Source organism: Pteronotus mesoamericanus, unplaced genomic scaffold (genome assembly GCF_021234165.1).
Source record: "Pteronotus mesoamericanus isolate MK-2021 breed Mesoamerican mustached bat unplaced genomic scaffold, CSHL_Meso_final contig_82, whole genome shotgun sequence".
Classification (NCBI taxonomy): Eukaryota; Metazoa; Chordata; class Mammalia; order Chiroptera; family Mormoopidae; genus Pteronotus; species Pteronotus mesoamericanus.
This window is the reverse complement of record NW_026555265.1, coordinates 14,791,569-14,813,646: the sequence shown is the minus strand read 5'-3', so window position 1 is coordinate 14,813,646 and position 22,078 is coordinate 14,791,569. Positions and strand designations below refer to the sequence as shown.

The 22,078-nt window shown below is 36.3% G+C and overlaps 1 protein-coding gene and 1 pseudogene across 3 annotated transcripts in view; one reads left to right on the top strand and one right to left on the bottom strand.

Moving 5' to 3' along the window:
- CP (ceruloplasmin) overlaps positions 1-22,078 on the top strand; it is an 82,637-nt gene that overhangs the window by 31,247 nt on the left and 29,312 nt on the right. For all 3 annotated transcript variants that reach the window (XM_054585180.1, XM_054585181.1, XM_054585182.1), the window contains exons 7-9: positions 7,921-8,060; positions 9,172-9,324; positions 10,873-11,087. In XM_054585180.1, coding sequence (XP_054441155.1) covers positions 7,921-8,060; positions 9,172-9,324; positions 10,873-11,087 — 508 coding nt within the window. The remainder of the gene's footprint in view (positions 1-7,920; positions 8,061-9,171; positions 9,325-10,872; positions 11,088-22,078) is intronic.
- Positions 13,251-15,792, bottom strand: LOC129079781 (60S ribosomal protein L26-like; annotated as a pseudogene).

Genomic DNA, 22,078 nt, shown 5'->3' with positions numbered 1-22,078 from the left:
CCAGCCCCTTCTTGCCTGTAAGGTTTCTTTGGAGAAATCAGCTGATAGTTTAATGGAACTCCTTTGTAGGTAACTGTCTTTTTCTCTTGCTGCTTTTAAGATTCTCTCCTTATCTTTAATCCTGGGTAATGTAATTATGATGTGCATTGGTGTGTGCTTCCTTGGATCCAACTCCTTTGGGACTCTCTGAGCTTCCTGGACTTCCTGGAAATCTACTTCCTTTGCCAGACTGAAGAAGTTTTCCTTCTTCTTTTTCAATTAAGTTTTCAATTTCTTGCTCTTCCTCTTCTCCTCCTGGCACCTCTATCATTCAGATGTTGGAACATTTAAAGTTGTCCCAGAGGTTCTTAAGCATCTCCTCATTATTTTGAATTCTTGTTCTTGTTTCTGTTCTGGCTGAATGTTTATTTCTTCCTTCTGCGGCAAATCATTGATTTGAGTCCCAGTTTTCTTCCCTTTACTATTGGTTCCCTGTATATTTTTCTTTATTTCACTTTGCATAGTCTTCACTTTTTCCTCCATTTTGCAACCATACTCAACCATTTCAGTGAGCATCTAGATTACCAGTGTTTTGAACTGTGCATCTGATAGGTTGACTATCTGTTCATTGCTTAATTCTAATTTTGGACCTTTGATCTGTTCTTTCATTTGGGCCATATTTCTTTGTCTCAGTATGACTGTTATGTTAGAAGGAGCAGAGCCTTAGGTATTCGCCAGGGTGGGGCAACCCAGGTCTCTGCATTGTGATGCTGTATGTGAGGGAGGGATCCGAGAGGGAGCAATGCTACTTGCTTGGCAACTTTTCTAGTGCTGATTCCCAAGTGGGTGGGTTTGTGTATGCTCTAGGACCCTGTCAGTCTCTCCAATTAACTTCTGGCACCCCTATGATTCATATGCTGGAATGTGTAAAATTGTCCCAGAGTTTCCTAAGCCCCTCCTCATTTTTTTGAATTCTTTCTTCATTCTGTTCTCTTTGAATGTTTATTTCTTCCTTCTGTTCCATCATTGATTTGAGTCCCAGTTTCCTTCCCTTCACTGTTGGTTCCCTGTATATTTTTCTTTTTCACTTTATATAGCCTTCACTTTTCCCCCTATTTTGCAACCATACTAAACCATTTCTGTGAGCATCCTGATTATTAGTGTTATGAACTTTGCTTCTGATTGGTTGACTATCTCTTCATCTCTTAGTTCTTTTTTTTGAGTTTTGATCTGTTCTTTCATTTGGGCCATATTTCTTTGTCTAGGCACACCTGTTATGTTGTAAGGGGCAGAGCCTTAGGTATTTGACAGGGCAGGGAAACTCACGACGCTGTGTTCTGGTACAGTCTGGATGAATGTTTCTTCTTTAACTCCATGGTTGTGAGACTTCCATACATTTTTCTGGCAGCTCTGATTGTTTTTTATTTTTAAATTTGTTATTGTCCTTCTTTTGGTTGTGCAAAGAGGCAAAGTTTATCTCCATCTTGGCTGGAAGTCTGGGTCTTGATTTTTATCCATTCTGCTACCTTATGTCTTTGATTGAAGCATTTAAGCCATTTGCATTTAAAGTGATCATTGATATATATGTATCTATTGCTATTTTATTTTTAAACTATTTTCCTCTGTTTCTTTTTCTTCTTCTCCTTCTTCTTTTCTAAAAGCAAGCTCTTTTACATTTGTTATAATACTGTTTTGGTGGTAACAAACTCTGATAGCTTTTTCTTGTGTGGTAAGCTCTTTATTTCTCCTTCAATTTTAAATGATAGCCAGCTGGGTAAAGTAGCCTTAGTTGTAGGTTTCTGCTTTCCATTACCTTGAATATTTCATGCCAGTCCCCTCGGGCCTGAGATGTTTCTGTTGAGAAATCAGGTGACAGTAAAATGGGAGCTCCCTTGTAGGTAACTAACTGCTTTTCTGTTACTACTTTTAAGATTCTCTGTCTTTAAGCTTTGCCATTTCAGTTATGATTGTGTCTTGGTGTGGGCCCTTTGGATCTATCTTATTTTGGACTATCTAACTTCCTGGACTTGTGTGTCTTTTTCCTTCACCAGGTTAGGGAAGTTTTTGGTCATTATTTCTTCAAATAGGTTTTCAGTCCCTTGCTCATTCTCTTCTCCTTCTGGTAGCCCCACGATGCCAATATTGTTATACTTCTTGCTGTTCCAAAGATTTTTGAAACTCTTTTCATTTAAAATAATGTTTTTCTTTTGTTGCTCTGCTTGGGTGTTTTTTCCTACCATGTCTTCCAAATCACTGTTCAATCCTCTGCTTCATCTAACCTACTGTTTATTCCTTCTATTGTATTATTTACTTCAGATATTGCATTCTTCATTTCTGACTGGTCTTTTTTTTATGATTTTTATGTCTCTCTTCATGCTTTGAGCATCCTTATTATCATTACTTTGAATATCTAATAAATTGCTTGCCTCCTTTCATTTAGTTCTTTTTCTGGGAAATTCTCTTGTTCTTTCACTTGGGGTCTATTTCTTTGTCTTTGCATTCGGCTGTCTCTTTATGTTTGTTTCTATGTATTAGGTCTACATGCAAACACTCTGGTGAAGACCTATTCAGACGCTGCGTGTGACTGGCTCTGGCAACCTGTTTGGGGTTGTCAGCAATCGACAGTTTGTGACTCCCTCTGCTGGGCCTGGGTGCATGCAGAAAGAACCAAGCTGTGCACCAAGTCTAGTTTTTACCAGCACTGGACCTGGGAGAGGGTCAGCTTAAGTCTCAAAGCCCCCAGAGATCTACCTTCACCTGTAGGCTTTCCATTAGGCTTAATCAGTACAAGCACCTCCAGCTGTACTCCTCAGCAGACTGGCTTAAGCTTCACAAGGTGACTAGAGATTCCTGTAGGTGGGGTTATTGCTTCCCCCCAGGCTGTTGCTCCATGGAGAGGAATATTATGCCCAGGAAAGAAGGCTTCTCAGTGTGGGGAATGACTAAGCAGAGGGATCCTGGCAGCTTATTATTCAGCTCCCTCACCAAAGCCACCAACCCCAGATTTTCCTCAGGTGGCTCTACTCTACTCTGCCCTCCCTCTGCCAGAGTCCAGTGTAAGTGGCTACAAATGAAATTTTTTGTGTTGGCCTTTATATAGGCTCTCTGCATCTCTAGTCATCTTTCTCCGGAGGACAGAAACTCTGCTGCCTTTCACAGCCACATGTTATTTGGGTTCCTTTCGCAGTTCTGGTGCTCTAGGCTGGGGATCCCAGCTTGGGGTTTAGACCCCACACTTCTCAGGGGGACACTACCAGTCTCTGAAATACCCCTCCAGAATTTCAGATGCCACCTGTGGGAACCCAGGTAGCCCTCTCGCAACTCTGTGCTTCCTGCCAGTCTCACTGTAGTGATATTATTTCTTCTGTAAGTCCTCAATTAAAAGGCTTCTCTCCAGTTAGCGTTCAGTTAATTATTCAGAATGATTTTTCTGTAATTTATTTGTAATTCTACTTTGGTCCTTGGAAGAGGTTAGTGTAGCTTCTATCTACTTTGCCAATATCTTGGATCATCAAGTATTTTGGATATTAACCCCTATCAGATATATGCTTTGCAAATATTATCTCCTATCTGTAGGTTTTCCTGTCACTCTCTTGATCATGTGTATCCTTTAAAGCACACAAGGTACTCTTTATACATGTCTGAAATCTCCCACAGCCACTGAGCCATTTTTCTAGCCCCAATCTTTTTTTCCTACTGTCATCCATTGTGAACTTTCAAAAATATCGATGAGATTATGGACCTCCCTGCTTCAAGTCTCTGCTCAAATATCACCTCTTCAAAGAAGATTTGTTTGCCATTCAACTACTTAGAAAGGTTAGGTAATTTACTCAACAACACACAAGTCAATGTTGTACCTGGCTCAACCCCCGGTCTGTGACTCCTGAAGCAGAGATTTAAGGCTCAGGCTACATGGATAACCAGATACACTGACTCTCAAAACTGCATTTCTAGCCCAGAAGGCTCTTTCTTAAAAATTGCAGATTTGCATTTCAAACTGCTTAATGAACAACCCACTTGGTTGAGGCTTTTTCAAATCAATATGTCCAAACCTAAACCCATTATCTTCCCCACAATTCTGAATTACCTTCTGTCCTTGAATAAATCATCATCCATCTACCAAGCTCCAAGCCTAAGCACCATCTCTGACACCCTCCTTCCTTCTCCAATCCCTTCTTCTTCTCTCATTATATACTTTAAAACGTAAATATCTCTGAAAACTGTCTATCTCTCTCCATCCTCTTTGCCAAGACCTCTGAAGTCATCATTACCTCTCACTAAGATTTTTAAGCTGCCCCTGACTTGTCTCCCTACTGCAGTCTAGCATATGCTAACACATTTTCCAGCCAGCAGCCCAAGGAATCCCACTAAAACATCAATCCTAAATGCTTACATCTTTCAAAGCTTTCCCACTGCCCTGGGATAGAGAACTGAAACCTTAATTAGTTCCTCCTGTTTACCTCTCACTTTCTGTTCCTGCCCTGCCCTACATGCTATGCTGCTGTCATACTGTGCGCCTTGTTACAGGCTTTTTCTTGTTTGCCAACACCTTCCCCATTCTCCCACTACACACACTTCATCTTTTTAACTCTACATTCTCTTCTAGACAGTTTTTAAAAATCACTTCCTCTGGAAACCGTTTGGGAGCCTCTTTCCATAACTTCCCCCCAACTCCAGGAGAAATGCTCCATAACACATTGTGCTAGTTACATGTTATTATATTGATTGGTTCATAGCCTGTCTTCTCGTACAGATGTCAGGTTAATGTGCACAGAGTTGGGTCCTGCTTGCTTATGGTTATGTCATCAGCACATCACAAATTTCCTGGCAAACAGCAGGTGTTTAATACATTTGTCCAATGAAAGAAAAGATGAATGGGTGGTTTTGTGAAGTCAAATGTCTAAGATTCAATCTCTTCATTTGTAAAATAAGAAGAATATTACTAACTTTGTTGCATTCCCACATGAGCACCTGTTTGGTGCTAATATGCAATGAGCAGTAGCTACTGTATTTTTAAACATTCCATATTTTGTTTAAAGATTCAATGTTTTAAAAGATTTTTTTAAATTTATTGTTTAGAGAGGGGAAAGGGAGGGAGAGAAAACATCAGTGCAAGAAATACCAATGGGTTGCCTCTCACATACAGCCCAACCGAGAACTGAACCTGCAACTTGGGCATTTGCCCTGATCAGGAATCAAACCAGAGGCCCATCACTTTGCTGGAAGACCCTAAACCAACTGAGCCACACCAGTCAGGACAACTCAATTTAAAAACATTTTTTTTGTCCTCACCCAAGGACATTTTTTTCATTGCATTTAGAGAGAAAGGACATCCAGAGAGAGAGAGATAAACATCAATGTAACAGAGAAAACATTGTAGACATTGATTAGTTGCTTCCCCTTGGCTTCTGGATCAAAGATCAAACCTGCAACCTAGGCATGTGCCCTGACCAGGAATCAAACCCACAGCCTTTCAGTGTACAGGATGACATTCCAACCAACTGAACTACACTGGCCAGGGCTAAAGATTCAATTTTATTTTTATTTTTTATTATTTAATAACAACAAACATTTATTTCTTTTTTAATATATTTTATTGATTGTGCTATTACAATTGTCCAAATTTTTCACTCTTTGCTCCCTTCTGTCTTGTACCCCAATTCCCTCCAGCAATTCCTCCCCTTTAGTTCATGTCCATGGCTCGTGCACATAAGTTCTTTGGCTTCACATTTCCTATCCTGTTCTTAACCTCCCTGTCTATCTTGTACCTACCAATTTATGCTACCTAATCCCTGAACCTTTTTCCAATTCTCCACCTTTCCCTTCCCTGATGATAATCCTCCGAGTGATTTCCAAATCTATGATTATGTTCCTGTTCTGGTTGTTTGCTTGGTTTGTCTTTTTTAGATTCCATTGTTGATAGTTGTGAATTTGTTGCCATTTTATTGTTCATAGTTTTGACCTTCTTTTTCTTCAATAAGTCCCTTTAACATTTCCTATAATAATGGCTTTGTAATGGTGAACTCCTTCTGCTTTACTTTGTCTGGGGAGCACTTTAACTGCCCTTCAATTCTAAATGATAGCTTTGCTGGATAGAGTAATCTTGGTTGTAGGTCCTTGCTTTTTATCACTTTGAAAGTTTCTTGCCTGTCCCTTCTTGCCTGAAAAGTTTCTTTTGAGAAATCAGCTGACAGACTTAAGGGAACTCCTTTGTCAGTAACTCTCTGCTTTTCTCTTGCTGCTTTTTGGCATTTTAATTATGATATGTCTTGGTGTGTTCCTCTTTGGGTCCAACTTGTTTGGGACTCTCTGCTTCCTGGACTTGTATGTCTATTTCCCTTGCCAAATTAGGGAAGTTTTCTTTCATTATTTTTTCAAATAATTTTTCAGTTTCTTGCTCTTCCTCTTCTCCTTCCTGCAACCCCATGATTCAGATGTTGGTACATTTGGAGATGTCTCAGAAGCTTCTTATTCTATCCTCATTTTTTAAACTAGTTTTTCTTCTTGCTGTTCTGATTGAATGCCTTTTTCTCCCTTATGTCCCAAATTGTTGATTTGATACTCAGTTTCATCTCCTCCACTGTTGGGTCCCTGTAGATTTTTCTTTATTTCACCTACCATACCCTTCATTTCTGCCTGATTCTTTTTACATTGTTGCTGTACTCAGTGAGTTCTTTGAGCATCCTGATCACCAGTGTTTTGAACTCTGCATCTGATAGGTTGATTATCTCCATTATGTTTAATTCTTTTTCTGGATTTAGTTCTGTTCTTTCAACTGGACCATATTTCTTCATCTCCTCAACTTGGCATCCTCTCTGTGTTTGTTTCTGCGTATCAGGTAGAGCTGCTTTGACTCTTTCCTTGGTAATGTGGCCTGTTGTAGAAGAGGGGACTTGTAATATGTATGTGAGGCAGATCTTTAGGTGATCACCAGGTTGGGGCAACCTGTTTCAATGCTTTGTGGCTTTGTGTGGGAGGAGAACTTAGAGAGGGGACAATGCCACTGCCAGGCTTCTGGAGGTTTTCCCAGGAGGAAACTATCTCCCAGAACTTGCTCTCTTTCCATTCTCCTCACTTTCTCCTTGTATGCCACTTGTGCCCTTCCAGCTGTTGCTCTGGTGCTGAATCCCAGAGGGGGTGGGTGTATGTCAGTCCTAAGTCCATGTGGGCACTTTAAGATGAGTGTCCTGATAACCCAGAAATTTCTTCCACCATCCCAACCCCCACTGATTTTTACAGCCAGAAATTATGGGGATTTATCTTCCTGGCACTGGAACCCTCAGCTGCTGGGTGGTCTGTTTTGGGGCTGGGATCTCTCACTCCTGAAGTGGCCCTACTGATTTTTATCCAACACATATGAATGTGAGGCTACCCATTCCACTGCCTCTCTGCACTACTCCTGTAGCTCTGCACCATTCCCGCAGCTCCGCCCTCTCTGCCTCTCCAGCTCTCTCTGCATCTCCGCCCCTCCTATCTGTGTGGATGAATGTGGCTTCTTTAAATCCTTGGTTTTTGGACTTCCATATGGCTTGATTTTTTGATGATTTTGAGTATTATTTATTTGTTATTTGTTGATTCTGAGTGTCTAGATGTAATGTTTTCTGTAGCTGTGCCAAGAGGCAAAGCATTTTTACCTATGCCTGCACCTAGACTGGAAGTAAAGATTCAATTTTAGAATAATTTATTAACCATCAGGAGTTGATATGGGCTGCCTTGAAATTTTTTACTTCACTAGGAAAAGTGAAACTTCTTTGCCTTGATCCTCCATTCCTTGACTGAACATCCCTCTATGGAGTGGTCTAGTCCTGCCTGAGTATTTAGCAAATCATGGGTGATAATAATCACTGGTCAGAATTTTTTTCTTCAATTAGTATCCTATGTGAATACCTGCTTTCTATTTAGCGCTTTAACTCTAGCATTAAACACTCTTCCTTTTGGCAGCGCTTCAGAGGTATTCTTTGAACATGGTCCTACCAGAATTGGAAGCTCTTATAAAAAGCTGGTTTATCGTGAGTACACAGATGCCTCCTTCACAAATCGAAAGGAAAGAGGCCCTGACGAGGAACATCTTGGCATCCTGGGTGAGTCCATGCAGAACCTGAATGATCATTGTGCTCTTCCCCTGGGCTATACCAACCTCAGAAAGAACAGAGACTTCAGGACCTACAACATGCCTTCTATGTAAAAACTAAGGATGTGGAAGATCAATCACCAGTAACATGAATCAGCTAATTACTTTTCCACATGCAAGTTACCAATAGTAAATCCTCATCATTAAAAACCATGCTGGCTTCAAATGACGATTTTTTTTTCTTCAAAGAGGTAAGGGAAATTGTGTGTTTAGGTGAAGTTGTTTAAACAGAGAATGAAGCTATTGGCCCCAGCTCAGCTAAAGATACATTCCCTTAGAAATAAACTCCAGGCTACTAATGAGACAGGCTGTGTCAGTCTGAGAGCCTTCCGTAGGCTGCCCTCAGGTAGAGCCCAAAGACCTGGTCTTGCTCAGGCACTCTGACCAAACAGCAGAGTGGGTGCATAGAGACTGTCCTCACTCTTCACCTATCAGCTATGTGACCTTTGAGAGAATTCAATTTTCTGTGCCTCTTCCCTTTCTATAAAATGAGAATAATAATAATACTAAATCTTACCTGATAAAGCTGTTGTAAGGATTAAATGAGTTAATTCACATAAACACTCAGAAAAGCACACAGGAAGCTCTTGATAAATAGCATTTTACATATTACATAAAATATTTATGTACTGTATCTTTTATTCTGTCATTGGTGATAGTAAGAGTTTTGGTGATGGAATATTCACAGCAGTGTTGCTTTTCACATCCAAGAAAATTGAATATTTATAGCAGCCCTCAACTCTTGTGAGTAATAACACCCATCTAGCCCACAAAAGACTAGGGAGAGGAGAGCATAGACCCCCTGAATAGCTTCCTGTAGATGAATAAAGCTTGGATAAAATGATAATAAATTTCATTAACCTGAAGCTGAATCTTAAAGCCCTGCTCATCTCTTTCCAATCTGATCATGTCAAACTGATAATGAACTTTTAAAAACCAATCTTTCCATTTGCCACAGGTAAGCGTTTCGTTCACTGTTGTTCTTGCCAGAGGACAAGCCAAAGAAAATATTCTGAATGTTACATACCAAGCAAGGATACTAATTTTCTCTTTGTCCCTAGGTCCTGTCATTTGGGCAGAGGTGGGAGACATCATCAGAGTGACCTTTCATAATAAAGGAGCATATCCCCTCAGCATTGAGCCAACTGGGGTGAGAGTCAATAAGAGTAATGAGGGCACATACTATGCCTTTCAGTACGACCCCAAGAGTGGAAGTGAGTACTACACTCTGTAACCAATCAATAATGTTTAATAACCCACTGTGCCACAAAATCTGAAGGCAGGACTTCTGAGAAAACTGATCATCTATCAAAAGGAAGCACACATACCTCTTCTCCTACCATTTCCAATTGGGTTATAGAACTTAGTCTTGTCTTAATTGGATGATTATTGATAATGCTGGCAGAAACTTATTTGGATTATATCAATTATATATTTCTGAAGTACCATTTAGGTGATTTTTTAATTTAAAAAATTTTCTTGTAATTAAAAGAATATTAGATACTCATTTTAGAATATTTGAAAAATATTAAAAGGTGTAGCTCAAAATACTATCCAAAATACTATCCATAGTTCTATAGACAATCACTACTATATTTTTATATAATTCCTCTACTCTTTCATCTATAATTTATATCTTATATATAATTTATATATAATATAATATCTTAAATTATATATATAATTTATATCTTAAAAATAGTTGAGGTTGTAATATATAAATATACCTATCATTATAATTTTGTATCCAGAGTTTGTTTTCTTTTCATTATTAGTATTTTATAAATATAATTTTAATGATACAAAATGTTCCAACATATGGATGTATTTAGGCATTTTTATATGTCAAGGGTGACCAATAAAGACTAGTAGTTTTCCCACCACTTGCAGTGTGACTGCAAGTAAGGTATTCAGTCTTTCTGGCCTCAGTTTCCTCAAGTGTAAAATTGGGAGATATGAACAGGATCATCGACAAGCTCTCTTTCAGTTACAAAATTATTTTCAGTTTAGTTTTGTTCAATGGAAAAATTCATTGATTACCCCCTATTTCCACATGTTGTTCTAGCTGATAGAAATATAGAGACAATGCTTGCCTTCAAGAAGTTCTATTTGGGTGGGAGCGAGAGATACACATGATGTAACATGAAAGGTGCTAGAGACACTCTTAGAGCTTTGAGAGCAAAAAGAGGGCATTGTCTTAGTCGGTTCAGGCTGCTATAATTAATTACCACAGACTGGATGGTTTATAAACAACAGATTTATTTCTCACAATTCTGGTGGTTGGAAGTTCGAGATCAGAGCATGGTTGGGTGAGGGCCCCCTTCTGAGTCTCCGGCTTCTTATTATATCTTTACCTGGTGAAAGGGCTAAGCAGCTCCGTGGGGCCTCTTTCATGAGGGCACTAATCCCATGCAGGAGAGCTCCACTCTCATAACCTAATCATTCCCCAAAGGCCTTACCTAACACCATCACATTGGACATTAGGATTCCAATACATGAATTTGGGAGAGGGGATTGCAAACCTTTTGATAGTAGCAGGCAGCAGCCTCAGACAGAGGTTTAGAGGAGGCTTCCTGGAGGAAATCACATCCATCAGTGACCCAACACTGGAGCACAAGTAGGATTTCATTCAAGTAGGATTCCATTCTAATTCATAGGGAGCTCAGAAGTAGGTTATCCTATACTAAACCCAGTCTACTTTGTGACTCAATTCACCACATTAAAAAGTACACTTAACCTTATTGATATGACCTTTCTCACAGGTATGCCTCCTCCTTCAGCCTCCTATGTGGCACCCAAAGAAACATTCACCTATGAATGGTCTGTTCCCAAAGAAGTGGGACCCACTTACAAAGACCCTATCTGTCTATCTAAGATGTATTATTCTGCTGTGGATCCCACCAAAGATATATTCACTGGGCTTATTGGGCCATTGAAAATATGCAGGAAAGGAAGCTTACATGCAAATGGGAAACAGGTAAGTCCAATCAGGGAAAATGAAAATGATTTTTAAATCCCTTTGAATTATCATTATTATAAGGAAAATTCTGAGTTTTGAGGCAGTGAGGATTCTACACATAATGTTTATTATAAATTTTTTTGAGGTTTATAAGATCTGAATTACGCAGGGTTTCTCTGACTGACCTGATTGTCCCAAGATGAGGTGGAAACAAAATTTTCCTTAGAATCTAAGACTTTTTTTTTTCAGTTTCCAAATGGTTGTTTTATCAGACTGTTTGAACATTAAATGTATCCTTGTTTGCAATCCGAAATAGTTACCTGAAGTTTGCTGTATATATTTACTTTATTGTATATTTGTTTTCTAAACTCTAAGGCTTTTTATGACACAATTAGACTTTCACACACACACAAAAGGTTAGCTATTAATTGAGGAAAATATATTTTTTTTAAATTTATTTACTTTTTAAATACATTTGTCTCTGCCTCTCCCTCCCCCCACTTTCCCTTGCCCCCTCTCTCCTTCCCTCCCTCAGCTCTTCCCCTTTGGTTTTGTCCATGAGTCCTTGCTCTATGTTCCTTGACTTTCTCCTTCCCTTCCTTGTCCCTGCCCCACCCCCTTCCCTCTTGTCTCTGTTGGTTTCTTTTCCTTGAGGAAAATATTTTTTAAGATATTTTTTAGAACTCAGGAAATGATCCTTTGACCAAGAAATAGAAATAGCTAACCCCATCATTTTTATATCTAAAATAAATATTTTATTTTTAATTTAACGTTTATTATATTTTTTCATTACCATTTAGTCCCCTTATAACCCCCTCCCCTCAGCAATCACCGCACTGTTGTCCATGTCCATGAGTCCTTTTCCCTTTTTCCTCAGTCCCTCCACACCTTAACCTTCCCCTGCCAACTAGCTGTCATCCTGCTGTCATTTGAGTCTGTCCCCATTTTCCTTGTTAGTTCAGTTTGTTCATTAGATTCCACATATGAGTGAAATCATTTGGTATTTTTCTTTCTCTGACTGGCTTATTTCACTTAGCATAATGTGAACCTTTAAAAGATAATGACTCCTTTAAAAATGCCTCAATATAATTACCACATCCTAAAATCATCATTAATTTCTTAATATTGTTAAATTTCCAATCACTGTTTACATGTCCCAATTGTCCTTTAATTGTTTCAAGTTTGTTTGGATGAGTACATATATACTTCACACATTACAATCAGTTAATGTTTCTCAAGATTTTTTTTCTTTCTTTCTTTTTTTTTTTTTTTGCAATAGTCATTCATTTATCCTGTAGAAGTTTTGCATGCCTAGATTTTACTGAGTGCATTCCTGTGGTGTCATTTAACATGTTTCTTTCTCTATTTCCTATAAATCAGTGGCTATATATAAGGCATGATAATATTCAGGTTATTTTTTGTTTGTTTTTTGTTTTTGTTTTATTTTTGTCAATACTACTTCATGTGTGGTACTGGGTAGGGTACTTCTATCAGGGAATAGATACTATATAATATTCTCTCCATGTTATCAGCTACCAATAACCATTTCCTATTAGGGTCAAAATCTAATCAGGTGTTGCAGGAATGATACCATCATTCCTTCTTTGTTTACTAGCTACTACACCTGTAAAAACAAAAACTTCCCTTAATAGACTATTTGCTTACACTGAGGTATGTATCACATCAGAAAGGAATGACAAATGTTTAATTCTTTCCCTTTACTTACAAGTTTTCAAATTAATAGTTTTTCTCTAGCATACTTGGAAGATTCTTAATAATTGTTTTAAGTATTATTGTGAATTCATGGATTTAAGCATATTTGGTGTGTTTCAATTCATTACCATTACGCTTAATGATGCTACATGTATCCTGTTTTTGGCCACTGGAGGGACTTGTTCAAGTAGACCTTCACTTTTTCTTGAAGCTTCTTTAATTTTTAGTATAAAAGGCTATTTTAAATTTATATTACACATTTTCTGAGCCAGACCTGGTACCAGCCATTTCTCTGGTTCTTTTGGGTGAGAAATTATTTTTAGAACTACAATCAGGCACTAGGGCAGGGAGAGGGGGGCTCATTGCTATTGAGTTCATCATTATTTCTAGGCCTTTTCAGTGGGCAGATCTGAAAAAAAAATTTTTTTTCTTTTTAAGGTATTAATGAAAGTTGTATATAAGATTACTTTATTTCTGCATCTTCTCAACTGTTTCTTCCTTGTATTTGCCCGTTTCTTTTCCTACTTGGTAAGATTTGGTTTTGTGTTCAAGAATCTTTCTGCGACCTTTGTGCAACTTCAGCTTAATGATAGCCACCTTGCTGGGCTGAATGCCCACTTGAACAGTGGTCCCATTAGCTTTCTCCTGCTGCACTTATTCAGTGTGGATGACATATTTCTCCCTGTAAACCTGGACTGCTTTGCCAATTTGCTGCCCTTTGTAATGTTCTTGAAAAACCTGAACTTCATTATCTTTTCGAATGGGCATGGATTGAACACTGTATTTCTGTCTCAGCTCTTTGGAAAGAGGAGAAACATAATCTTCCTGGGAATGTGGGAAGGTGCATTGAAATGCCTTTTATGGTTCTTGCTCCAACAGAAGTCACAAAGGGATTGAACTTTATTTTGACCAGATGGCATTTCTACAATGGCCACAACAGGGAACATCTGGAAAAAAAACTTTTAAGACAAACTTCATCATGAATTTTTAGTGATACTTTCTATTCAGTTTAGGTCTATGAATTTTTTGCTTTTTTTTTTTAACTTAACCTAATTGATCTTACATCTGTATCTCCCTTTAACTGCCCTGAAAACTCTTAGTTCTCAACAATACCAACATAAATATTCACTCAATTCATCCCACAATATACACACGACAGTTACATAATCACAATTACAACACTGCAGCCAACAATATAATTACTGGAAATAGTATATGATTTGTTTGCAGTCTTTTTGTCCTCAGAGTAGATCTCCCTAGGGATGTTTGGTTGTATTACATATTTAAAATCACTCAGAATAATTCATCTCTGTAGTTTTGTAACCCACAGGATACACAGGTTTATTTATTAATCTTCTTTTTTAAGGGGTTGCTTTTAAGACTGTAATATTATTTTATAATTATGTAAGATATTTACATAAAAAAATCTGCACCAAATCTACAAAAGAGGAATACTCGTAATCAAAGAAGTCTAGCTTTTTATTTAAGATTTCATTTATTTTTACAGGGAGGGGAAGGGAGGAAGGAAGAGAAGGAAAGAAACACCAATTTGTGGTTGTCTCTCATGCAGCTATTACTGGAGACCTAGCCCACAACCCAGACATGTGCCCTAACTGGGAATCAAAGCAGCAACCTTTTGGTTTGCAGGATAGCACTCAATCCACTGAGCCACAACAACCAGCACAAAGAAGTCTAGCTTTTATGCCTTCTTTCCTCTCACCTATTGCCTCACTATAGAAAGCTTATGTTTACTTTATAGTTAATTCTTTTATTTATTATTATTTACAATGACTTTATTTTTTAGAGCACTTAAAGATTTACAGCAACACTGAGGATAAAGTGCAGATTCCCTATATACCCTGTACTCCACACATGCACAGCCTCCCCTAAATATGAACATCCCCCAGTAGGGTGGTATATTTGTTACTATTAGTGGACCCTACATTGACACAACATTATCATCCAAAGACCATAGTTTACATTATAGTTCACTCTTGGTGTTAACTTTCTATGGCTGTGAACAACTGTATAATGGCATGTATCTGTCATTATGGTATTATACATGCAACCGCTGGTCTTTTACTGTCTCCGTAGTTTTGCCTCTTCCAGAATGTCATATAGTTGGAATCATCCATATATACAGTATGTAGCTTTTCTTGATTGCCTTCTTTCCCTGAGTAATATGCAGTGAAGTTTCCTCCAAGTCTTTTCACAGCTTCATAGTTCATTTCTTTTTAGCACTGAGTAATATGCCACTGTCAGGATGAGTCACAGTTTATTTATCCATTTACCTCCTAGAGAACATTTTGCTAACTTCAAGTTTTAGCAATTATGAATAAAGCTGCTAGAAACATCTATGTGCAGGTTTTTGTGTAGACCTAGGTCTTTAACTCCTTTGGGTAAATACCAAGGAACCTAACTGCTACATCATATGGTAAGAGTATGTTTAGTTTTTGTGTGTAAAGTTTTACAGTGTAAAGTTTTTATATTTAGAATTAGCCATCTGGACTCAGTTTAGATGATCCCAATTTCCCAATTTTGTTGGCAACATCCAAAGCATCATAGTTAGGATACAGTCAAACGTATGCCTTCTTCTCTCCATCAGGCCTGAAGAGGGTGCTGACCTTGGCCACATCAATGTCATAGAGCTTCTTCACAGCCTCTTTGATCTGATGCTTCTTGGCCTTGACATCCACATGATCACAAGTGTATTGTTGTCTTCTGTTTTCTTTATGGCTGACTCAGTGGTGGGGGAAACTTGACAATGGCATAGTGGTCAAACTTGTTTCTCCTGGGGGTGCTCTTCCCAGGATATTTAGGCCACCTTCAGAGCCTCAATGTCTTCAGCCATCAGAAGATGGGTGATGTGTGGATCTTCTTCTTCTTCTTCTTCTTCTTTTTTTTTGTGGTTGTGGACTCCGTTCAGAGCTACTTTCTTTGCCTTCAAAGCCTTTGCCTTGGCTTCAGGATTGGGAAGGGCAGGAGTTCCCTTCTTAACTTTCAGTGCCATTTTCATGAAAAGCAGAATATGTGTAATTTTGTAAGAGACCACTAAACTGTCTTCCCACCAGTAATGAATGAGAGTGTCTCTTGCTCCACGTCGTGATTTGCATTTGCTGTTGTCAGTGGTCTAGATCTTAGCCATTCTACTAGGTGTGTGGTGGTATCTTATTATTGTTTTAATTTGCATTTCCTTAATGACATATTATGTAGAGCACCTTTTCATATGCTTACTTATCATCTGTATATCTTCTTTGCTGAGGTGTACGTTAAGGTGTTTTGCCCATTTCCCTGGGATTAATTGGGTTGTTGGGGTTTTTTTTTCAATGTTGAGTTTTAAGAGTTCCTTGAATGTTTTAGACAACAGTCCTTTATCATATGTGTCTTTTGCAAATATTTTCTTCCATTCTGTGGTTTATCTTCTCATTCTCTTAACATTATCTTGACAAAGCATAAAACTTAACTTAAATGAAGTCCAACTTATCAATTCTTTCTTTCATGGATTGTACATCTGGTATTTTATTTACATTTAGGTCTGTGATCCATTTTGAGTTGATTTTTGTAAAGAAGCTAAGATGTGTGTCTAGATTTGGGTTTTTGTTGTTATTGTTCTGCACATGGATATCTATTTGTTTCAGCACCATTTTTTGAAAACACTGTATTTGTTCCATTGTATTGCCTATGCTCGTTTGTCAGAGATCAGTTGACTAAATCTATATGGGTCTATTTTGGGGTCCTCTATTCTTTCCATTGAATCTATAGATCAGGGTGGGAAGAACTGAAAACTTGGCAGTTTTGAGTCTTCCTATCCATGAATATGGAATATCTATTTATTTAGTGCTTTGATTTCATTCACCAGAATTTTGTAATTTTCTCATATAGATCTTACACATATTTTGTTAGATTTATACCTAAATATTTCATTTTGGGGGATGCTATGTAAGTGGCATTATTTTTAACTTCAAATTTCACTTTTTAATTGCTGGTATATAGGAGAATGATTTGATTTACTTTTGTATATTAACTTTATAACCTGCAACCTTGCTGTAATTGTGTATTAGTTACAAGAGTTTCTTTGTCAATACTTTTGGATTTTCTACATAGATGATCATGTCATCTGTGAACAAAAACAGTTTTATTTCTTTCTTCCCAATCAGTATGCTTTTTTTTTCTTGTTTTATTACATTAGTTAAGACTTTTAGTATATGTTAAAAGGAGTGGTGAGAGGGGATATCCTTGCCTGGTACCTGATTTCAGTGGTAAAACTTTCAATTTCACATCATTAAATAGGATATTAGCAGTAGGTGTTTGTTTGTTTGTTTGTTTGTGGCTATTTTTGAATTAAAGAAGTTTCCTTTACTCCTAGTTTACTGATACTTTTAGTCTTGAATGAGTGTTAGACAACTTTTCTGTATCTGTTGACATGATCATGTAATTTTTCTTCTTTAGACTATAGATTTGATGGTTCACTGTAATTGATTTTAGAATACTGAACTGGCATTGCACACCTGGGATAAATCCCACTTGATCATGGCATATAATTTTATTTATACATTGTTGGATTTGATTTGCTAATATTTTGGGGTATATTTTACATCTATGTTCATTAGAAATATATTGGTCTGTAGTTTTCCTTTCTTATAATGTCTTTGTCTCATTTTGGTATTAGAATAATGCTGGTCTTTTAGAATGAGTCTTTTAGAATGAAATAAGATACATTTCCTCTGCTTCTATCCCCTAAAAAAGATTGTATAGAAAGATATAATTTCTTCCTTTAATGTTTGGTAGAATTAATCAACAAACTCATCTGGTCTTGGTGCTTTCTGTTTTGAACAGTTATTAGGTATTGATTCCATTTATTTAGTAGATATAGGCCTATTCAGATTGTCTATTTTTTCTTGTGTGAGTTTTGGCAAATTGTGGCTTTTAGGGAATTGATCCATTTTATCTAAGTTACCAAATTTATGGGCATATAAATTTTTGTGGTATTCCATCATTACCCTTTTAATTTCCATAAGATTAGTAGTGAGGTCCCATGTTTCATTTCTGATATTATTATTTGTGTTCTCTCTCTTTTTCTCTTAGTCTGTTAAGAGGCTTGTTGATTTTACTGATATTTTCAAAGAATCACCTTTTATTTTCATTGATTTTTTGCATTCTTTTTTTTGTTTTCAATGTCATTGATTTCTTCTCTAATTCTCTTACTATTTTTAAATAAATAAAGATGTATGTGTATAAGTATTCATATTCTCACTTTTGTTCTATTAACAATATAATCTGTAATTCCCTCCAGTCTGTAATATATGGAGATATTCATAATTCCTTTTTACAGTAGCTATTACTGCATTGTGTAGGCATGCTACAGTTTATATTATAACATCTACTATTTGATAGGGGTTTGGGTTATTTCTAGACTTTGTTTTTAAAAATACAATACAATGGGTATCCTTGTTCATACATCTGTTTGTATTTTTGCTATCATAACTCTGGGATAAATTTCAGAAAGTGGTATTGCTTGGACAAAAGATAAGTACATATACAGTTTTGCTAGATATTGCCAAATTTCCTTTTATAAGAATCATGCTATATTGTATTCTTACCAGTTAAGAACATAAACAGTATCTCTGTAATTTTAATGTGTTTTTCTTGTTACTAGTAGTTGAGCGTCTTTTCAAATGGCTAAGAATCATTTTCACTTCTTTTGCTTGACTGTTTATATCTGTATCTTATTTTTATATATGGTTATTTTTCTTCAGTAGTTGAGACATTAATATTTTAAGGCTAGAAACCCTTTGAAATATTAGTTATAAATATTTTTCTTAGTTATTTGCCTTTTTGCTTTGTTAATGGATGTTATTTGCCATGTAAAATTTTTATTTCTATCACCCTTTCCTTGATCATTTATAGATTTTGAGTCATAGTTAAGAGAGTTTTTCCAGATCCCAGTTTATAAAGGAACTCACCCATGTTGCCTTCAAGTACTTGTATGGTTTTACCTTTAACATTTAAATCTCTGTTTCATTTAGAATTTATTCTGGTGTACAGTTGAGGAATGAATCAAATTTATTGTTTTCTATGTGACTATCCAGTTATCTCACCATCATTTATTGAAAAGTCTTTTCCTCATTGATTGTTTCCTTGATCACATGCTAAAAATTTCATACACAATTAAGCCTATTTCTTGAGTTTCCATTCTAACCTATTCATCTCTATATATTCATATACCAAATATCATATTATTTTAATTATGGTCTTTATAATGTATTTAATGACTACAAGCCATACTTCATTGCAGTTTTTTTTTAGATTTTATTTATTATTTTTAGGAAGAGGGGAAGGGAGGAAAAAAGAGAGGGAGGGAAACATTGGTTGGTTGCCTCTCTTACATACCCCATCCAGGGACCAAACCTGCAACCCAGGCATGTGCCCTGACAGGAATCTAACTGGTGACCTTTCACCTTGCAGGACAACACCCAACCAACTGAAACACACAGGTCAGGGCTGCACTTTCTTTTCATCATTTTAATAGGTATATTTTTTTACTTATTCTTTCTAACGATCCTTCTAAATACCTTTCTGGCTCCAGGGAAAAGAAGAAAGAGTCTAACAGAAGAGGGTATAAGGAAGATAAATGGTAATGGAAAAAAATACAAAAAAAAACCTAACCTAACACTGTTTGGTTGGGACTGTCTCAAAAATACAAATTACAAAGAAAGGACATCATTACAAAATTGAGTTACTCTACAAAAAAACATACTGTATGTTTTTCCATTTGTTCAAGTCTACTTTTGTCTTTTTCAGGAGTATTTTATAGTTTCCCTTATATAAGTGTCAGATACTTTTTGTTAAGTTTATACCTATGTATTTTTATTTGTCAATTGTAAATGTAATGTTATCATTTATAAATTTTTAAATATAACTGAAAACAAAATGGTTTTATACCTCTGGATTCCATTCTTTGATCTTGTCCTTACCTTGGGAAGGAAAAAAAGGAGCCTAATATTTATTGCATTCTGTCCAGGCACTTTTACACATATCACTCCATCTGGCCTTCACAGCAACCCAGGAAGCTAAGTATAGTTATCTTTACTTTTTGGAGAGGAGGAGCTCAGTGAGTTGAGATTTAAAATGGGAGCTTTATCCTCTACATAGCTCATTTCTCCCTTTTGCAAATGAAGGAGTCACAACACAAGAAGGTCCACAAGCAACATTGGAAATCCTAGTCCTGGCTCTTTTACTGACTAGCCATGAGGCTTCAGATTGGATACAATATTCAAAACAATGTAAAATAGTGCCCTGCTTAGTATCTGATGTTATTGAGAATATCTCTATTAATTTTACCACTAAGTATGACTTTGGCTATTAGTTAGTATTTTTAAATTCTATTTCTCGTTTCCTGAAAATATTTTTCTATTTAAAATCACTTGAGCTGCTTAGAAAACATCCTGTGCTAGGACAGAATTTATTGGTAAATAAGGCAGGTCAGTTTCCTGTTCTAATAGGGTTTATATTGTATTATGTGGTATAGCAGAGGGGAAGGGGGATGGGTGTGAAGGGGTAGGAAGGAGCCGAGATAAGCAAACACATAAAAAAATGGAAGTAGGTAACTTGAGAAAGTAATAAGTGTTTTAAAAAACAAAATAGGGTAAACAGAAATCCCAGTTTAGATTAGGTGGAGGTAATATTTGGGGTGAGATCTAAACTTCAAGGAGGCAGGCTTGCAAAGAACTTGGAGAAAACAAAAGGAACAGCTAGTGCCAGAACGTGAAATTTTATAAGATTTGTTTTTGGATTTCCTTGAAATTATTTTAAAAATCAATAAAATGAAAGATATATGAAACATATTTCTTTTCTCCTTTGGCCTATAAGTGTGACCAACTGTATTAAGGATTTCCTAATGTTGAACTATCCTTGTACTTCTGTGAAAAAACACTACTAGAGCATGGTGTTTTTTCCAATATATTTCTGTGTTGCCTTTGATAGAGTTTTGTATAAAACTTCTTGTCTAAGCTATAAGGTATTATATCATGGTTATACTATGTGCATTAAATAAATTAGGAAGATTCTTGTTTTTAATATTTAGGAGCAGTTCAAATAGCTAGGAATCCATGTGCTACTTAGAAATTTGAAAGAATTTGCTGGTAAAATTATTTTAACTTTGTTACTTTTTAGGAGTAATTAGTTATTTTATTTATGTTTTAATCACTATTTTTATTTCACCCATGGATATTGGTCTATTCAGATACCACCTTCTAAAGCAACTGATCACATTTATTGTACACAGTGATCTTTATTTCTCCCTCATACATGTGGTTACATTCCTTTCTCATTCCAAATGCGGAATATTTGGAACCTCTCTCAATTTTTGTATTAGACTTGATAGAGTTTTGTGTATTTTATTGGTCTTTCCAAAGAATACATTTTCAGGTTTAGCTATTTTGTGTTCTAATTTATTAATTTCTGTATTGTCTTTATTAACTTTTCTTCTTTTATAATTTTATTTTTCTAAAGTATTTAGATATTTACATTGATTTTTATTTGGTTTTGCTTAAATTAAAAAGCATTTCAGACTCTCAGTGTATATGCTTAGTTATATTCCATAGATTATGACTCAGTGTTTTCATGCACATTATTTAATAAATATGTAGTAATTCATTTTTGTTTCCTCTTTGACGTAAGAGTTATTTGAATCAAATATGATCTTTTTAAGTTTTTTAACTTCTTGTCCTTTTATTAGTAATTTTTAGTTTTGTTGTATTATAATCAGAAAACATGGCCTATAAACTTTTCACTTAAGTTTTCTTTGTAGATTAAAATATAAAGTGATTGTAGCAATCCCATGTTGGAAACCTTACACACCTAAAAAAATGTCTTTTTGTTGCTCTCTGCCTGGTACAAAATTTTCATAATTTTCCCTTCAAAAGCATAAATGCTACTCTATCTTCCTCTGACATTTATTGTAATAGAAAAGTCCAATGATTTCCACTATTATTTTTTTCCTCCTTTTACAACTTCTGTCTAAAATCATTGTTATGTGTATACTCTTCATCTTTGAATCTTTCTTCTCATTTATGGGAGCTTTCTTAAGATCATCTCCATCATTGTTTCCGTTTTCTATAGGATCTAATCTTTAGGTCCCTACTTTAGTTGGATTTTTTAAATTTCATAATTTTTTTTAAAGAAAGGAGAAACATCACTTAGTTGTTCTGCTTATTTATACATTCATTGGTTGACTCCTCCATGTGCCCTGACTGGATATCGAACCCACAACCTCAACATATTGGGACTATGTTCTA